Here is a 17030-nt window from a genome sequence, read left to right as displayed (position 1 = left end):
TAGAATGTCTGCTCGTCTCGGCAGAGTCCGTTTTGTATAGCTTTTATTTGCCGCAAGAGGATGGCCCAGTAAATCACAAATCGTACCCCAGTTATTCAGTATCCTCTACACACCAACATATTTACTGTACTCCTAGCAGTAGTGAAGAAAGGACATGTATGCAGAAGCAGCACTGCTCCCTGCAATCGCATGGAGCTTACGACTGCTACTGAACTCTTTCAATGTAGGAGGTTATAACCAGTTAAAACAGCACGGGTTTAGCTGCCAAACCTTCTCAATCCTCCAAATCTAAATATCGTAGGTTACTTTATGGACAAGGTCCTACTTGCAGTTTCAGGATACACAATATTAAAAATAACCAAGAAAATAATACAAGGTGTTTATTAAAAACATTAGTTTATTAATGATAGCTTAATTAGTGAATATCAATATATTTTAAGCCATTCTACTTACCCATGCTATTATGTGTTAAACAAATGATTATCTTCAATAATAATGTTAGTGGCAGTCTCATTAGCAGAGCTTGGATTAAATCATTTGGTGTGCAAGTGAAGAAGTCAGACACTGGATTTGTATCTGCAAAAGAGAATAGTTCTGTGAGTTTACACATTAAGTAAAAGAAATGCAATTAACATGAACATCAGAGAAGACTTCTATTCAGAAGCAACACAGCCCCCTGCGATTCCATGGAGCTCGCGGTTGCTACTGAGCTGTGGGGTTCTTTTAGGACGTTATAACCAGTTCATGCAGCGCAAGTTCGACAGCCAAACCTTCTCAATCCTATACACTGCGCTGCTGTATAAACCTGCAACGTGTACTTCATGTTCTTTATTGCGAGTCTCTACAATATCAGAAAGCGCACTGCAGTGCCGTTAATTACGTTGCGTACCAAGAGTATTGAGAAGCTCCATGTGCTACCCCTGTGCCGTGACGTCACCGGGGAGCTTCATATAGCAGGGATTTCAAGTCTAGCTCCGCCAATACGTGATTAATATTCGGGTGATTTGTTTACCTGTTCTCCACCTCATTTTATGCTTCCACCGCGCGCCTGCAAATTGGAACAAACAGTAAAGTATTAATATTCAGAATACGCGGTTCTGTGACTAGTAATTTATTTGATGTCATTTTAAAAGAATGCAATTTTTTTCATGAAAACATTAGCTTAAAATTTATTTCATGCAATTTACAAAAAACGACACATTGCGCTCAGCGCGGTTTCGCTCTCCGAATCATTATTAGACCTCAAGAAAACTAGTTTGGACTCCCAAGATTAGTACGTGAACCACTGATAACGCGTTCGCCCTTTTATCCAAAATAACTGTTACCGCACGAGTACGCTATGAAGAGTGACACACATATTGACTCCTGTACCTTTAAATACGTCTTTCTTTCTCTCTCTATACACACACACACACATCAGTAACTGTAATAACGCTTAAATTGCATATTTTATATTACATAATTCCATCTTACTTCATGTGCTGGTACCCACATGTAACTCCGCCTGCAAATGTGCTTCAAATCTTGTGGAAGCGGAAATGCTACTTTTCATGCTTTCAACGTCACTTCCACAGACTCGTAAACACGCCCAGTGAGGTTATACCACTACTATATCGCATTTCTTTGCTGTTGTTATTTATATATATATAAGTACATTTATAATTTGCCTTCAATAAAAAGAAAGGTTTTTTTTTTTTTTTTTAAATATACAACCATCACCAAAAGCAAAATTCACAGCTTGATTTGTTTTGCTTGGTATTTAACCAGTACAAGTTCTTTTTTTTTTCTGCTTAGTTTTAGTTCTTTGACAATACTGACCTTATACTAGGCTAGGCAGGAACGCAAGTTACAGTACAGTACATCATGGAGCATTAACTGTCGGAGAATTGTTAATGTAATTCATAGAAACATCCATTTACTCTGACTAGGACTGCATGTTTTTTACACAGACATGGCAATTCCAGTGTGCCATCTAAATCCCCAGGCAATAACAGCATACAGATCCTTTCTTCATGGCTGTATACATGGAATAGAACAGCACAGTAATAATTGTAATCTAATCTAACAGACTCATAGACACAAAAGACCAGCTGCAAGCTGTTGCATAATGGCGTTTCAATGACCAAATAAAATGCAGCCTACCTGAGCAGCAATGATATGATCAGATGTGCTTGATTCTGCCCATGCAATGCATGATTACAATCAAATCAGGTGGCTGAATTCATGTGGTGGTGTTTGGCTGTATTGTAACTCTAATGATCCCACCATTATACAGACATTAAACTTTGCTAGGAGCTGCTTCAAGTCAGCTGGGTTACAAAGTTATTTAACTGATGTGATGGTGTCTTGTGACACAAGTTAGCTTCTGGAAAAGGAAGGCCCTTTAAACTGCGTAAGTTTTGTTTCAATGTTTTAATCTCATTTTATTGTTAAGGGAAAGCATGTCCTTACAAGAAAAAACAAGACTTTGATAAACACAGATTTGACTGAACATACAGTACAAAGGTTGCTATGCATGTCACGATTTCCCGTCATTCACAGAATTGAGTTGTTACCTGGGATTTAGCTATGAAGTTAAAGCTGTACAGTCACTCTGTAAAATGTTTTGCCTATTGGTTCTCAACTGATTCAGGACTTTGTCTGGCAGTCTAAATCAGGCAAACCGAAAATATTTGTGAAGTAGTTCGGGTTATATACCTGTACAGCAATTGGGACTTTTTAATATTGGCTATGGCTCTGAGAGGATCACATGGAAACCAATAAAGACTGAATGACAACAATGACTTGTAGATAGCAGCGGGGTTGCTGTGGAAACCTTTAAACGGGATCAGGAGTGTCTAAATAAACTAGACCTCCTGTTTATTGTTTAATTTATGTCCTGCAATGCACACATTTGTTTAACAAGTGCAATATAAATGGAATAAGTGCATGGATAATGACTATAGTGACAGCCTGACCCACACAACAACCACAAAACAAATCACATCAAAAACTCAAGTTAGGTTGAGCATAAACTAAGGTCAGGCTGAGCAATTGCCTTCACTGATCCTTATTTTTGCTCTTGCTCTCACTCTTCTCCTCCTGCGTGCAGCTCTTTTACATACTGACCGAGGGGTTAACTAGCCAGTCATTATCTTAATACCCCCGGCCAGAGTCTGCATGATTTTAATAATGATGCATGACTGTCAACTGATTAAATGCTTTGTAGCTGACAGTCACCCATCTTCACAAGGTTCTAAAAACCCACAAAACAATAATACATAATGGTGACGGCTTTCGTCAGCGCTGCAACAATAATACAATAAATCATACAACAATAAATAATAGCACACATATACTATATACATAGGAGGCGGGCACTTTGCCACAGCGTCCAATAGTGGTTGTACATATGGCATCAACCCCTTCAAACATTTCAACATCTGCATTGATATTTTGCTGGATGTCCTTCAGGGGAACAACATTTTTTTGCAGTACAGTGTCCACTGTGGCCATCTCCTGCTTTGCAGTAAGAATACAGCCACGACCCCTACTGGCATCTTTCCTTTCAGTTCTGAAATACAACAATTTCAATCCAACACTGCAGTTATGGAAACATTATTTCTGTAATACTGTACATACCATTCCAATATTGTACACTTACCAATTCTCAGTCCTAAATGTTCTGAAAATTGAACCGACAGCAGACCTCTTCAAATTTGGTTGGACAACACGACCAGCTTCTTGCATTGTCAAACCAGTGTTACTCTAATTTCATTTGAGATGTCCATGTCCATGTCCAGCAACTTCATCCAGTGGTTCCATTTTGTTACAAACTGCTGCTGTGTCCTCAGTTTTTATGTAGTGATGTAATGATTATCAATTAAGCCTCCTTGCATTCTCACATGGATGAGGTAATTTGCAACAGTGAGCACTAATTGTTGCCAGATACTCAAATAATTAAGTAATTATGTGTCTTAGGGTCAGAATTTTACATCCCTGTTTGGCTTTTTATTTTAGGAGTTTTGCACTTTGGAACAGTGCTTCAAAAAACGCATCAAAGCAATTGTAGAAAACTAAAATTCACAGCTCAGAGGGCAAATAAATCAACGTATTAATACAATTCATTTACAGTTAATAAACACAAAAACTGGTGTTTCCTACATTTTAATCCATGTACTGTAAACAACAACAACAACAACAACAACAAAAAAAAAATGCATGGGCTGCAGAAGTACAAGACAATAATTTGCTCTGGCGGTTTGTAATCCCACAGAACCCCTCAATGGTCTTCTAATTCTTGTAATTCACCGCAGCCCATCTGTTAGTCTATAGATGCACTGCTACTATCTATCATTCAACAAGAAATACTCGTAGGAGTGGAAAACAGCCATTTTTAAGACGGTGATACATTTCACGAGGGAATATAGTAAATGACTGTTTGTTCAAAGTCTGTTTTGAATCATTAAATCAAGTTACATATTCAAGAAACATTATTTGTTTACAGCAGAGTTTACTAGTTTAGTTCATAGAGTGGTAAGAAGGCTTCAAGGAAAGCGGCTGTGGATGTGTGCCGCATCTGAAATATATAGACTGTAAACAAACTATAAAGACAATAAGTCTAGTTGCTGATGAAGTTCAGACCGGTGGAATAAAACATTTTGTATTTTTTGTGAACTGATCAAAAGTTCAATGGAAGAGAATGAGAATAGAATACAGTATCATACTTCGTTTTCTATCCTTGCGTTGAATAGCGTGGAGTCTTGTCATGTACAAATCAACTAGGTACCAAAACTATACTTTGTGTTGCAGCTTTTTTAATGACCGATCAAAACTCTACTTCGCTGATGCTGTGTGTGTGTGTGTGTGTGTGTGTGTGTGTGTGTGCGCGTGCGTGCGTGCGTTCTAAATTCATTGGCACGAAGATCTAACTTGCGCGCGTTGCTCTGAAAGTAAAAGGAAGCCGGACTTGCTGACCAGTTTAGACAAATCTCCAGAGCTGTAAAGTGTGGTCGAAGTGAACCACAGCGAATTTGGAAGTGTTGATTCAGAAGTATTCCTGAGTGAAGTTTATTTTTTTTATTTTTTTTTAGGGAATATAAAAAACACACAATGAGGAAATAACGTCCGTTGAAAACGTTTTTCTTTTATACAAGTGACATTAGAATGAATGAAAGAAAGAAGAGTGAGACGGGTTTCAGAAACGGACCCCCTTGTAAGGTGAGAGGAAACTTTATGAATCTTCTGTGAACTCAGGGTTGGGAAAGATCCTCCAACAGTGGCTGTGTGTTGTGCAGATTTGGAGCCCACATTTCAAAGAGTAATAGACCCCCCCTTTTTTTTTGTAAGTCCTACACTGTTCTGGATGTTTAGTTCAACGAAATATAAACACTGACACTTGGTTATAAAGCGCAAGGTTACAGTGTCTTGCTCGTTTTAAATGCGCATCTCAGATGGTACAATTAGCTATATTATCAGGCTCATAACGTAATACGATCTTGTACTTTGTAATACAGTAATTCAATTTACAGTAGGCTAAATTCGTAGTAAGTGACAGGCTGACATTCGTCCGTGTATATTATTGTGTGTAGTTTGTGTAGTTCTTATACTTTGTGAAGTACACTCTACATTAAGTACATGCAAGATCCCTCCCCACAGTCCAAATATCCCAAGACAATATTAATTATCACTTTGTCAAGGTCAGTTTCGTGGTGCTGAAAGAACACCTTTCTGAATCAATACAATCTGAACTGAAATAGACCGGGCCGGCAGATAGGAAATTCGGAGACAACTCGAGTAATAATTACTATGATAAGTAAGCTTTTATGCTCTTCGACCCTCATTTGCACACGCGTTCCGCTATAGAGACAGTTCCAGAACTATTTGCAAAAAATCTTTAGGGCAGTTTAATGTTTGAAAGTATCAGTAATTTGGTTGCTGCTCTAGGGTCTTGGTGACATGCACAGTTACTGATCCAGTAGTTTTGAGTATGCTCCCAGGTCAAGATATATATATATAACCACTGAGAAATATATGTGTGTGTGTGTGTGTGTGTGTGTGTGTGTGTGTGTGTGTGTGTGTGTATTTCTTAGTGGTTATAAATGACGCCTTGTATTCCAGTTGTATTGCAGTTACAGTCATTCCCTCACATTTACAGAGTGCAATTAGAAAGCTGTATTACAAGGAAATTGAATAGGGAGGTGAGATAAGCAGCCCTTTATTTGCATAAATGCTGAACTTCAATGACAGCGATGTACTACTACTGTGTCGGTGAAATGAGTGAACTTTTCCGTTCAAAGATAACAGTTTGCAAAGCATAAGAGAAAGTAGTTCACATGAAAAAAGGGGATGTATAATGTGTTAAAGAGATGGCTGGTTTGTTTCATTGATTGATGGATGACCTGATCATTTCCCAGAGGTGAAGTCACCAATGATCTAGAATGCTTTTTCCAGATAGATTCAGTGCAGCTTACTCACACCCTGTGTGTTCTTCCGCCACATCAATTACAATTATTTATTAATACTTATATTGTGAGAATTAGTTGATAGTAGGTATATAGGCCTACTTTACGTTACCTAAATTGTCCTGATGTTTATTTTCTTAGAGTCTTATAAACTGTGTTCTGCTTGATTATCTTCTGTTGTTTTGTTATTGCATAGATCTCTTTATGCTGTGCGGACTATTCCAGAATAAAATGCATTTGCAAGGCTGATTGTGGCAAAGCATATTAGTATTGCACTGGCTTTAGGGCACAATAAATCACTTCTGTGCTTCAGTGCACAGTGCAATGCCTATGGGCTTCCCCACAGCCAACCTTGAGCAGTCTCATCAGAACCTGTTTGTTCTGTAATAGTTAGTAAGAATGGAAAATAATGAAGTGCCATAACATTCTTTGCTACTCTTTGTTGGGAGTTTGAGCAGGGGGAGTTTCAGACAGACATGTAATAGCTGCTCTCCGATGCAATACCAGTACTTAGAGAGCAGGCATGTTTAGAGCTCTGTTGCGGCCAAGGTGGTGCTTTAAACATGTGTTTAATATATATATATATATATATATATATATATATATATATATATATATATATATATATATATATATATATATTTTTTTTTTTTTTTTTTTTTAATTCGAATTTGTGAAAAAACATATTTTGTATAAATGACATGACCACACCCCGAAAACGATGGAAAAAAGTTTTACTTAGGTTCTAAAATGATATTCTAATTAAATAATCAAAATGAAAATTATATACAATAAGGAAAATGATAACAAAGGACATAAAATACATATTAAATCAAATAATATATCTTTTTAAGCAAAATGAAGACTCATACTGGCACAGGTATTTATAAAACAAGCAGCAAGCTGTCAAAGTCAGATTGGACCCCGTACTGAACATTTCCAGAGTCATAACAACATTCTTGCATGCCCTTGATAAGACATTTTCCAATGTCACCTTCTCTTCTCTGATAATGTGACTTTGTTGCACTGGAATTGAGCCCAGTTAAACCAATTTCATAGCATTGGAAACATCTTTCTGCGACACCTGAACAGTCACGCAGTTAGCAGTCAGATTAGTCTAAAATAAAGGATCTACAACATGTACAGCTCTACCAAAAGCTTTACGTCACCCTGTTAACTTAATGCTGCTTCATAAAGTCAAATGAAACCTGCTGAATAATGTTGCATTAACGTATTCAATTACAAACCGCTCTGTAGTTTTCCATATAATTAACAAAAAACTGATAAATAGAGTATCATTGTAGCAGGGTAGCGGCAGGAAAGAGACTCTGAGACTTATAAACTGCAGTGAAAGCGCCAATGTGCACTTTTAACAAATAAACAGGCACACAGGCCAAAATAAAAAGATTTAAACAAAGTACAAAAACATAGGCTGGGCATTCGCCTTTACAACTTAACAAAAAAAAAAAAAAAAACACAAGATACAGACACCGTGACAACACACACGTGCACGCACACACAAGCACACACGCTCGAGCGCACAGACACGCACACGCACACACACGCGCACACACACATATACACACATGCACACACACACGTTTGTATTCCTATACTTCTGGGGACTTCTCATTGACTCGCACTATATTTTTATTTACTATTTCTAACTCCAGTCAGACAAAACTCCACACACGGTGAAAGTCAACAACAAACTAAATATTTCTGCACTTTTATTTATTTTTTTTATTTTTTTTAAAAGGCATATTTAGTTCTTAAAAAGGTGTCTTACAAAGTGGGGACGTCCCCACAACGTCATTTTTTTCAGGAGTTATTATCTTTGTGGGGACATTTTCTCAAATTTTATTCCCACATTGATAGTAATACCTGAACACACAGACAGACAGACAGACAGACAGACAGACAGACAGACACACACACACACACACACACACACACACACACACACACACACACACACACACACACACACACACACAAGCTCACCAACTCCTCTCCCAAACAGGATTTCTGGCTGCTTTTATGCAGGTGACCACTCCCCAATTAGCACCAATCTGCACTAACTGGAAAGTGGCCACACCTGTGGTTGCTGGCAGAGATATTAACCCTGTCCTTACCACACACCCTCCCTCATTTGCGAAGCACACATGTGTCCCTTTAAAGTTCAGAAAGTCTTGTCCCTTGCCCTGTGTACAAGTGGAGGCATCCAGGTGCCCCCGGGCGGCAATGTTCTCAGTAGCCAGGCTGACAGCTGTAATGCTGACAGCGCCAATTCTGTCAGTGGCCATGCTGACAGCGCACTGACTGGCTCCTCCAGCTGGGGCAATCCTGGCAGCAGAAAAGCTGCTTCCTCTGAACATGTGGCCTGAAATGGCAATACTGGCAGTGGAGTTGCTGGTGGTGGGGCGGGGCAGGCAACCACGGATGGGGCAGGACAGTCATCTCTGGGCGGACCCGCGGGAGGCGACAGCTGGAGCGGATCCTCGGGAGGAGATGGTTTGAGCGGACCCTAGGGAGGCGACGGCTGGACTGGACCTTCGGGAGGCGGTGTCGGGCACTTTGGATGCGGACGTGTCCTGTAGACTCCATCGCCCTCTGGGCTTCTCCCTTTCGCTTTGGCAATAGCCGAGCTTCTCCCTGTATATTATTATTATTATTATTATTATTATTATTATTATTATTATTATTATTATTGTTATTGTTAGTGGCAATTTGGAATACAAAGTGTTAATCCAGTGATAAACAGAGTAAACATGCTGGAATGAACAACAGGATGCAATTTATACTACTTATACTAATTTAAAACAAAGGAGTAGTGTACAGAGACAGGCTGTGGTGGACATGCTGGCCTCTCTCAGCTCATCTTGTGCCAAACCATGACCCAAGACACCACCCTTTACATGCTTCCTGTTTATATCCCGCACTTTCTGCCAATTACACACTTTAATTAAATCAATTGCTGCTCAGTTTTGTACTGGTAATCCTTTTCTTTTTTTTTTCATATTTATTAAAGGATTAGAATAAAGATTTTATTCCAAGTATTGATGAACAGCATTGAAACCAATACAATAATTAATGCTTAGTTCTGTATGAAGAGTTTCATACAGTATATAACAAAAGTGTGGGAACAAGAAGAGATACTTTAGCCCATCACGGCTCATCCCTTGCAGCACATCAGTCTCCCCTACCTGGGGGAATATAGTGTCAAAACTGCACATCCCAGAGGCAAGAACTTCATATCGGTGTGCTAAATGTGTTAGTCACCATGGTAGGGCTCATACATAATGAATCATTTCACTGACACATTGGTTTTACCACCTCTTTTTATGGCATTCCCCTAAGATCGTGATCACAATAATGTTAAAAATGAAGCTGGGTTTTTGGACTTCTATGGGCATTTCTGACAGGGCAGAAGCCCTACCGGTATAAGGTGTGTGTATGTGTGTGTGTGTGTGTGTGTGTGTGTGTGTGTGTGTGTGTGTGTGTGTGTGGAGCAAACACGTGGGAAAGTGACTTGGGACATAATTGAGTGATTACTCGGTAATGAGTCTCCAGCCACAGGTGTATGAGAATCGCGGGTGTTAGAGAGGTTGGTGTTGATGTTGGTGAAGGTACCTGTTGCTGTGTGTTATTATGTGTTGGTGTATGTTGCTGTGTGTTGTTGTGTGTTGCTGTGTGCTGTTGTGTGTTTCTGTGTGTGTTGCTGTGTGTGAGTTTTTGTGTAGACCTTTTTTTTGCCCTTGTGTCTGTTTATTTTGTTAATGTGTTTTGTTTTTGTCTAGTACTGTAGACATGCGTGATAGCGCTTCACTGCAGCTTTCTTGTCTGAGTCTCTCTTCCTGCTGGTAACAGCTTGACCGTGACCCTACCCTGTCACGGCATTTTAAAGTCTTAACCATGTCAGATGTTTCAAGAACATTCTTTTGGGACTCTGCAGCTTTAACAACATGTACTTTGACAAATCATGTGTTGAACAACTTATCTTCTCCAGATCTTAACCCTAAGGTGATAACCTGATATGCAAAACAGGCACACATGCTGCTAGAATTTAGTAAGCATGTTGTTGTATTGCTTGTTTTGGAATGTCACATGTTTGGTTTGACGTTTACCAAAGAAGCATATCAAGAGTTGTATAATTACTTTTCAAAGTAGCATTGCTGTATTAAGATTGAGTGTGTGAGTGTGTTTCAGTGCACGTGGTGTGTTTCAATGCACATGTCCCTTTCAAAGGGATCTGCTATCCAAAGCAGTACACACTAATCCTCAAACCTAATGTGACCTAACTAAACAGGTGCACATCCCTTCTGTGTAAAAACAGCAAACATATTGCAGGCATAGAAATGTTTTACAGAAATGTGTACCGCTATGGCCAAAAGTTTAGCATTACCTAGAATTTTAAGATTAAGACATAATTAAAAAAAAAAAACTATATTAAGATAATTTAGATCTTCTATTTAACATCATGTAATCAAAGAAACTACTAAATAACATTGCAAAAGTCTACTGGAAGCCATAATAGTAGTACATGTTAGTACTGTAGTCATGTTAGATTTTGAAATGTCACATTTTTCAGTTTTATCAGTTTTACATTAAGTATGTAATAAACTACAAAGCGGTATGTAATTCAATATGTTTAACGTAACATTATTCAGCAGGTTTCATTCGACCTGTGTGAAGCAAAACGTGTTAATTATATTGGGTGATGCAAAAGTTTTGGCCATAGCTGTGCATGAAAACAATGTAAATAAAATGGTTAAGTAAACAGATTATATCTATTGAATAATACGAGTAGTGCGTCACGTTGCAGGGCTACTGTTTAGGTCAGGTGCTGCATTGAGCATGCTCAAGGGCGGTAATAACAGCACCAGGGTATGTCTTCAGTAACTTGCAGCTCATTATTGCTCAAAGCATCTTTCCTTCAGTACCTTCCATTGGGAACATTATTTGTAGTTACTCAGATATTTGTCTTTGGTGTAACAATAGGCTACCTTTTTAAGAGCCATTGTTAGTATTTTTATTAGACTTTTATTTGGTGATTTAAGGTTGTAATTATTAGATATGTAATACATTATGTGTGTAAAAGTCTCTTGTCAAGCCATACTAGACTGATTATACAAACACATGGTGAGATGTTAAGATGGCCTCATAAGATGATCAGAATGTGAAACTAGAAAATGATGAGCAAGAGAAATGTCCCAATGCATCAATAATAATAATAATAATAATAATAATAATAATAATAATAATAATAATAATAATTAATTTATTCAATATATTTCCAATGCTGCTTCTATACAACGTGAAGGGGTTTAAATACAGTACAATATATGCATAACTGTTTTTGGTTGTGTGTTGTTATGTGTGGATAGGCACTGGCAGTACTGATACCACTGAAACCATAGAAAGGTACTGTTACAATGTTAGTGGAGAAGGGGCAATGAGGGGCAAGACTCGTTTGACGTTGAGGGATCATACCGATAAGAAGCAGCAGAACAGCCATCCCATAATATGAAGAAATGAAAAATAATTAATGGCTAGTGGTATATATGCCCAGACGAAGAAATCTCTAATGAATTAGCTGGTACCGTATTGCAGGTGTGGATAGGAGTCAGTCGCAGGTTCTTGTTACGCTACAGATCTCCGCTGAGCTGCTTGCACACACAGGCGAGTCGTGCATTCCAGCCGGTCAGTGTGGGTTAATTGAAGAATGAAGCGCTGGAAGCTGACGGTTTTCTCAGGGTAATGTGTTTTCACATAGGACAATTATGCAAAAATGAACCCGTTTGTGCACGAAGATACTAAGAAAATGAGAGCAATAATTCATTTCGTGATTCAAAAAATATTTTCATCGCGGGTCAACTAATACACGATCTACAATCCCGCAGTGATTGACTGTACTATTACTACTTAATAGTGTGTGTGTGTGTGTGTGTGTGTGTGTGTGTGTGTGTGTGTGTGTGTGAGCGGAGGTGACAGTAGAATGTAAATACAGCGTGAGAAGGAAAGCAGGCGCTGAATGGGAAAACATAAGGATCGTAGAACAGAATTGCTACTTGTCAAAAACAAAGTGGAGGTGAAATAGTAGAAAGAAGATTTCGATGTTTTGTTTTATTTCACTAAATGTGGTGGGACTACAACGAGCACTGATTAGGAGCAGAAGCAGAGCGAAGAGAGAGGCTCGTGGTTGTGAAGAGCGAGAAAACTAGAGAGCAGTGTGCAGCATTTGGATTTCTTAGCACCGGGCTGCGGAGCGGTGTGAGGTATGGGCTGCGCTCCCAGTATCCATGTCTCTCAAAGCGGGGTTATCTACTGCAGGGACTCGGACGAGTCCAACTCCCCGCACCAGACAACCACCATCTCCCAGGGCACCGCGGCCACCCTTCACGGCCTCTTCATCAAGACCGACGCAGCTGACACCATCCCCTCTGTCCTCGCCTACCAGAGCCGACACACACGTACCAATTCTCGCCGAGACCGGAGGGACAACAGCGGAGGACAGTGTTGCATTGAGGCCGAGACTCAGACGAGCCACACCAGCGTCAAGGTACTCGTCCCCCCCCAAAAAAGATAAATGCAAAGCAATGTTTTACCATGAGCAAAATTCTGCTAACAGCACATAAAGTAAAGTACTCCATTAGCAGAATATCAATTAAAAACTGGTACACCATAATGCACCTTTGTGTTGCCTGATAACACAGTTTTGACAAAATATAACATCATGAAAATGCCAGGGGGATCTATAGCATTTTGCCAGCTGGATTATCACACGATCAAGGGCTATTAACGGTTTGAGTTACAATATAGCATTAGATTGAATTATACTTCGTATTAACTACTAAGTAGGAGCATTTTGAATGAGATGACTTAGAAGGTTGAGCTTTGATATCACTAGACCTTCAATGGACTGAAGCTTCATATGCAAGTTCCACAGTATTTTATTACTCTACAGTAAATGCTGAGAATCACAGTAATAAATGGCAGTACTTTCCAATAAATTGCAGCCTTGTGTGCTGTAAGTGCGGAAAGCTAGTATAGTATCAATAGTATCTACTATGGTTACTTTGATTTATTACAGTGTTCTACTGTAAAAACTGTAGAATACCATAGTAAACCATAACCACCTAGCAGTACTTACAGTACATAACTGCAGTACACTACAGTTTACTGCAATGTACTTCTTTTTACAGAACCTTACTGCTGTAAATAGTAGTGTTTAATGTTAGTAGTATTAGTGGTAGTATTGAATGCACCTTTGAGTCGAAAGGCACCTTTGATGCAGTTCTGTGATCTGGAGCCTGATCCTCCTGGCTTGCACAGGTTTCCAGTTTTGCTTTGCCATTGGTGTTCATTAATTACATTTGTTCAGTGAACTTTGCAGGCAAATGACCTCCCCATTTTACTGTTTCAGTTGATTGATTGGGCTTTTGAATGCTTGAAGGAGTTTAAATGGAGCTTTCAAAATGATCAGCTGCTTTTGTGTCAGTGTACAACAAGAATAGCATGTAGGACCACTGTAGACCTGCTTTCTGCTTTACTCTTTAAAACAGTCAGGGTACATGCAGGTTTCTCTTTCCCCCCTAAAACAGAATTTAAAAGTATCTGCCCTTCATGTCAAGTAATAGTGACAAAACTGAAAGGTGGTTTTTTTTCAGTTACTCATAACTTAAACGTGAAATATGCAACACTCTGTTAGAAAAGTGCCTGATTCATATGAAAATAGGATTCATTGAGGTACATGCACATCCTAACACAGACTAGCACATTTAAATAAAGAGGGGCCAAAAAAACAGGTCTGCCCCTTACAAAACAGATTAATCCTATATGCAAATAGCAATATTGGCTATATATTGCAATTTTGCAGCGACTTTGCAAGTTGTTGCATGAAAGTAGAAAGATGTTGAGTGCTGTTTATTTAGTCACGTGAAACACCCAAACACACACGAAGCTGTTGCTGGTGCCATGTTATCAGGGTTATTGATTGACAGGACAATCATGACGTCTGAAAGTGTGCATTATTAGAGGGGATGTCTGATTACATTATTGACTTTAAGTCATTGAATCAGTGATATCAGTGAAATCTGATACCATACTAGAATACAGAACGCCTTGCTTGCATGCTTTTCTTATTTTCAGACAATATTCCAATCCTTGGGCATTTCACCCAGAGAGTTGAATTGTCTCCACCCCTTCAACACCCTCTTTTCTGTAGACTGCTTCTCCTAGTGACTGACGTGATTTGACCCTGAAGACACTACTGATGTGAAATGACCTAGGAAAGGAAACTTTTAAAGTCTAGCTGAAAGTTAAACTACAGTGGACAATGTTACTGTAGCTCAGGGATGGAAGTAAGACTCATATTACATAGCAGTTCCACCCATATCTGGTTTTAATATGAGCTTGGTTAGCACAGTGTATAGGTAACAAGCCCAGGTGAGTCTTATTAAACTCTCATTATAATCAGGAATGGATCAAGCCACTATTTCCATCCCTGAGCTAACATTGTTCACTGCAGTTTAACTTACAGCCCTACTAGTTGAAGCTACAACCTGTTGTTTTTATAGTCAGTTGCCATACCCACATTTTGGACTTTATGAATGTTCTGTTGCTGTACTTTGTGAAAAATATCTGTGACCAGTTTTTAATGTCGGAAAGGGGGAGGGGGGGGGGGGGGACCATATTTTACTACAGGTGTACAGAAATGCAAGGGGGAGGTTGGGGGTGGGGCTGTTCTTAAAGATTTGCACTTCAAATTGTCAGAGCAAGTCGGAGCAAGTAATGGCACCAGTGTATAAATGACCACTAAGGGTGAGCAAGGGTGATTTCAATTGTTAGAGATTTAAATGAAAAATCTCTGTTTTATTACTGGTGCATAACCCTTAGGCCATTTTTATACCTCATTACAGAAATTAGCTTTTGCTCAATAAACGACAACAGTATCATGGGAAAAAAAACAACAGATAAAAAAGAAGCAATGCTTTGCAAACTCAGAGGAAACACATTCTTCCTTTAGAAACCTGCAATTGTAAATACATCTCTGTGACTGGAGAGTTAGAAGATAAGCTTATGTTTTGATTGTGTGTTTCTGTTTTATATGTTGCTGTGCTTTGCCTTTTTGTTCTATTCGAATTTTATTCTCAACGTAAAGGCAAGTTTGTACGAAGTTGCTGATAAGGATACATTCCTTATTTGAGTATAATATATGGAGGTTGTCAGCGTCCTGTACTCTTCTGTGTCTTGTAATCTCTTGTAGTAATCTCTCTTATTAGCAGGGTGTGTGAGTGTGTGTCAATTGCATGAATTGTGAGTATGTTTATTAGAAGGATCAAGAGCATATCAAGCTACACTGTTACAAAAATAAATAATTGTTCAAGAATGATGTCACCACAGGTTAGGTGTAAAAAGGCTTATTTAGAAATCTTTTGTTAGGCCAGAGACAGAAATGAAGACTGCATACTGTGTTTTCTCTGAAATGGGTAACTATGCACATGAATGCTTTTTCATATAGCATACTGAAATTGAAGTTAAATAAAGCCTGAGTACTACATGACTAAGGGCTGTGTTGAACACATCTCTCTGTGTTAATCCACACTATAAGTTAACAGATGTAACATCATTTCTTATTCCTTTTTTACTTCATAGAAAAACAATTCCCAATTTCTCCTTACTGGCTTTTGTTTTTGTTTTTCTGTTATTGAAAAAGGAAATACATGTAAAGAATAGGAGAACCATTGAGAAAATGAAAATGAACTGCGTTTTCTGCTAGACTGTTGGCTTTAAGTATTTAATTTTGCTTAATGAAATTTACTGTAAAATCAATACATGTGTTAGTACTGTAATGCTTATCTGAGTCTGTATAGGTGGATTGCAGTGTTTGTAAACATACATCAAGCAGTTTTTGTTATTTTCTTACATAAAAAAAACATAGATTATTTCAATGGCACACATAGGGACTGATGTAAGGATATGTGCAAAGTGATTTGCGGCTGCAAAACACCCATACTGTGGCCAAAATCTGCGTTTTGCGTGAATAAGCTGCGTTGAGCAGCTGTAAAGTGAGACTTTAAGCTGCCACTAAAAATGCGCTGTATGTAAAGAATGGTTTTCACCTGCCGTTCTGGACCTGCTATCAGATTAGTACACTTTGCCATCTTTAATCTGTTTAAGTTATATTGAAATGTATTCAAATGAAGAAAAGAGCATGGAATTGGGCGGGAGTCTGGAATACTAAGCAGGCACGAACACTGTAATGAGATGTAATGATTTTGCCTTGCACTTGGGCAATTGCTGACCCTCCAAACACTTCGCAACTCCTCTTACAAGGTGCAAACCATTGCAGAAGCGAGTAATTAAGAGCTGTATAAAACCACACACCTTCAGAGACTTGTCATTGGCCTCAGGATGGCAGCTGTGGTTCACTTCCTGATGCTGTGACACTTGGCTCTTGTTGAGGACAGACAGGAAAACCTTCAGAGGAGAAGGGCAAGATGGAGAAGACCCCGCATAGTCAAACCCAGGGTCACTTTGTTTGGGATGCTGGTGGATGCAGTGGTAAGGCGTTATAGTCTCACT

The 17030-nt window shown here is 38.9% G+C and overlaps 1 protein-coding gene, 1 long non-coding RNA gene and 1 other non-coding gene across 3 annotated transcripts in view; 1 reads left to right on the top strand and 2 right to left on the bottom strand.

The window, feature by feature from the left end:
• Positions 1-151: 151 nt before the first annotated feature.
• LOC121307361 lies at positions 152-285 on the bottom strand. The gene has a single exon (XR_005948318.1). It is a non-coding gene; the product is annotated as a small nucleolar RNA SNORA47 (small nucleolar RNA).
• Positions 286-445: 160 nt separating this feature from the next.
• On the bottom strand, positions 446-1508 carry LOC121328664. The gene is made up of 3 exons (XR_005951711.1): positions 1474-1508; positions 1013-1048; positions 446-576 (listed from the first exon to the last, which is right to left on the bottom strand). It is a non-coding gene; the product is annotated as an uncharacterized LOC121328664 (long non-coding RNA).
• An 11000-nt stretch (positions 1509-12508) lies between these two features.
• LOC121305242 (high affinity cAMP-specific and IBMX-insensitive 3',5'-cyclic phosphodiesterase 8B-like) overlaps positions 12509-17030 on the top strand; it is a 65454-nt gene continuing 60932 nt past the window's right edge. Inside the window, exon 1 of the mRNA XM_041236794.1 lies at positions 12509-13005. Coding sequence (XP_041092728.1) covers positions 12724-13005 — 282 coding nt within the window. The 5' untranslated portion in view covers positions 12509-12723. The remainder of the gene's footprint in view (positions 13006-17030) is intronic.

Source organism: Polyodon spathula, chromosome 2, assembly GCF_017654505.1.
Source record: "Polyodon spathula isolate WHYD16114869_AA chromosome 2, ASM1765450v1, whole genome shotgun sequence".
NCBI classification, from domain to species: domain Eukaryota; kingdom Metazoa; phylum Chordata; class Actinopteri; order Acipenseriformes; family Polyodontidae; genus Polyodon; species Polyodon spathula.
Note: the sequence above shows the minus strand (reverse complement) of the source record. Positions and strands in the feature narration are given on the sequence as shown.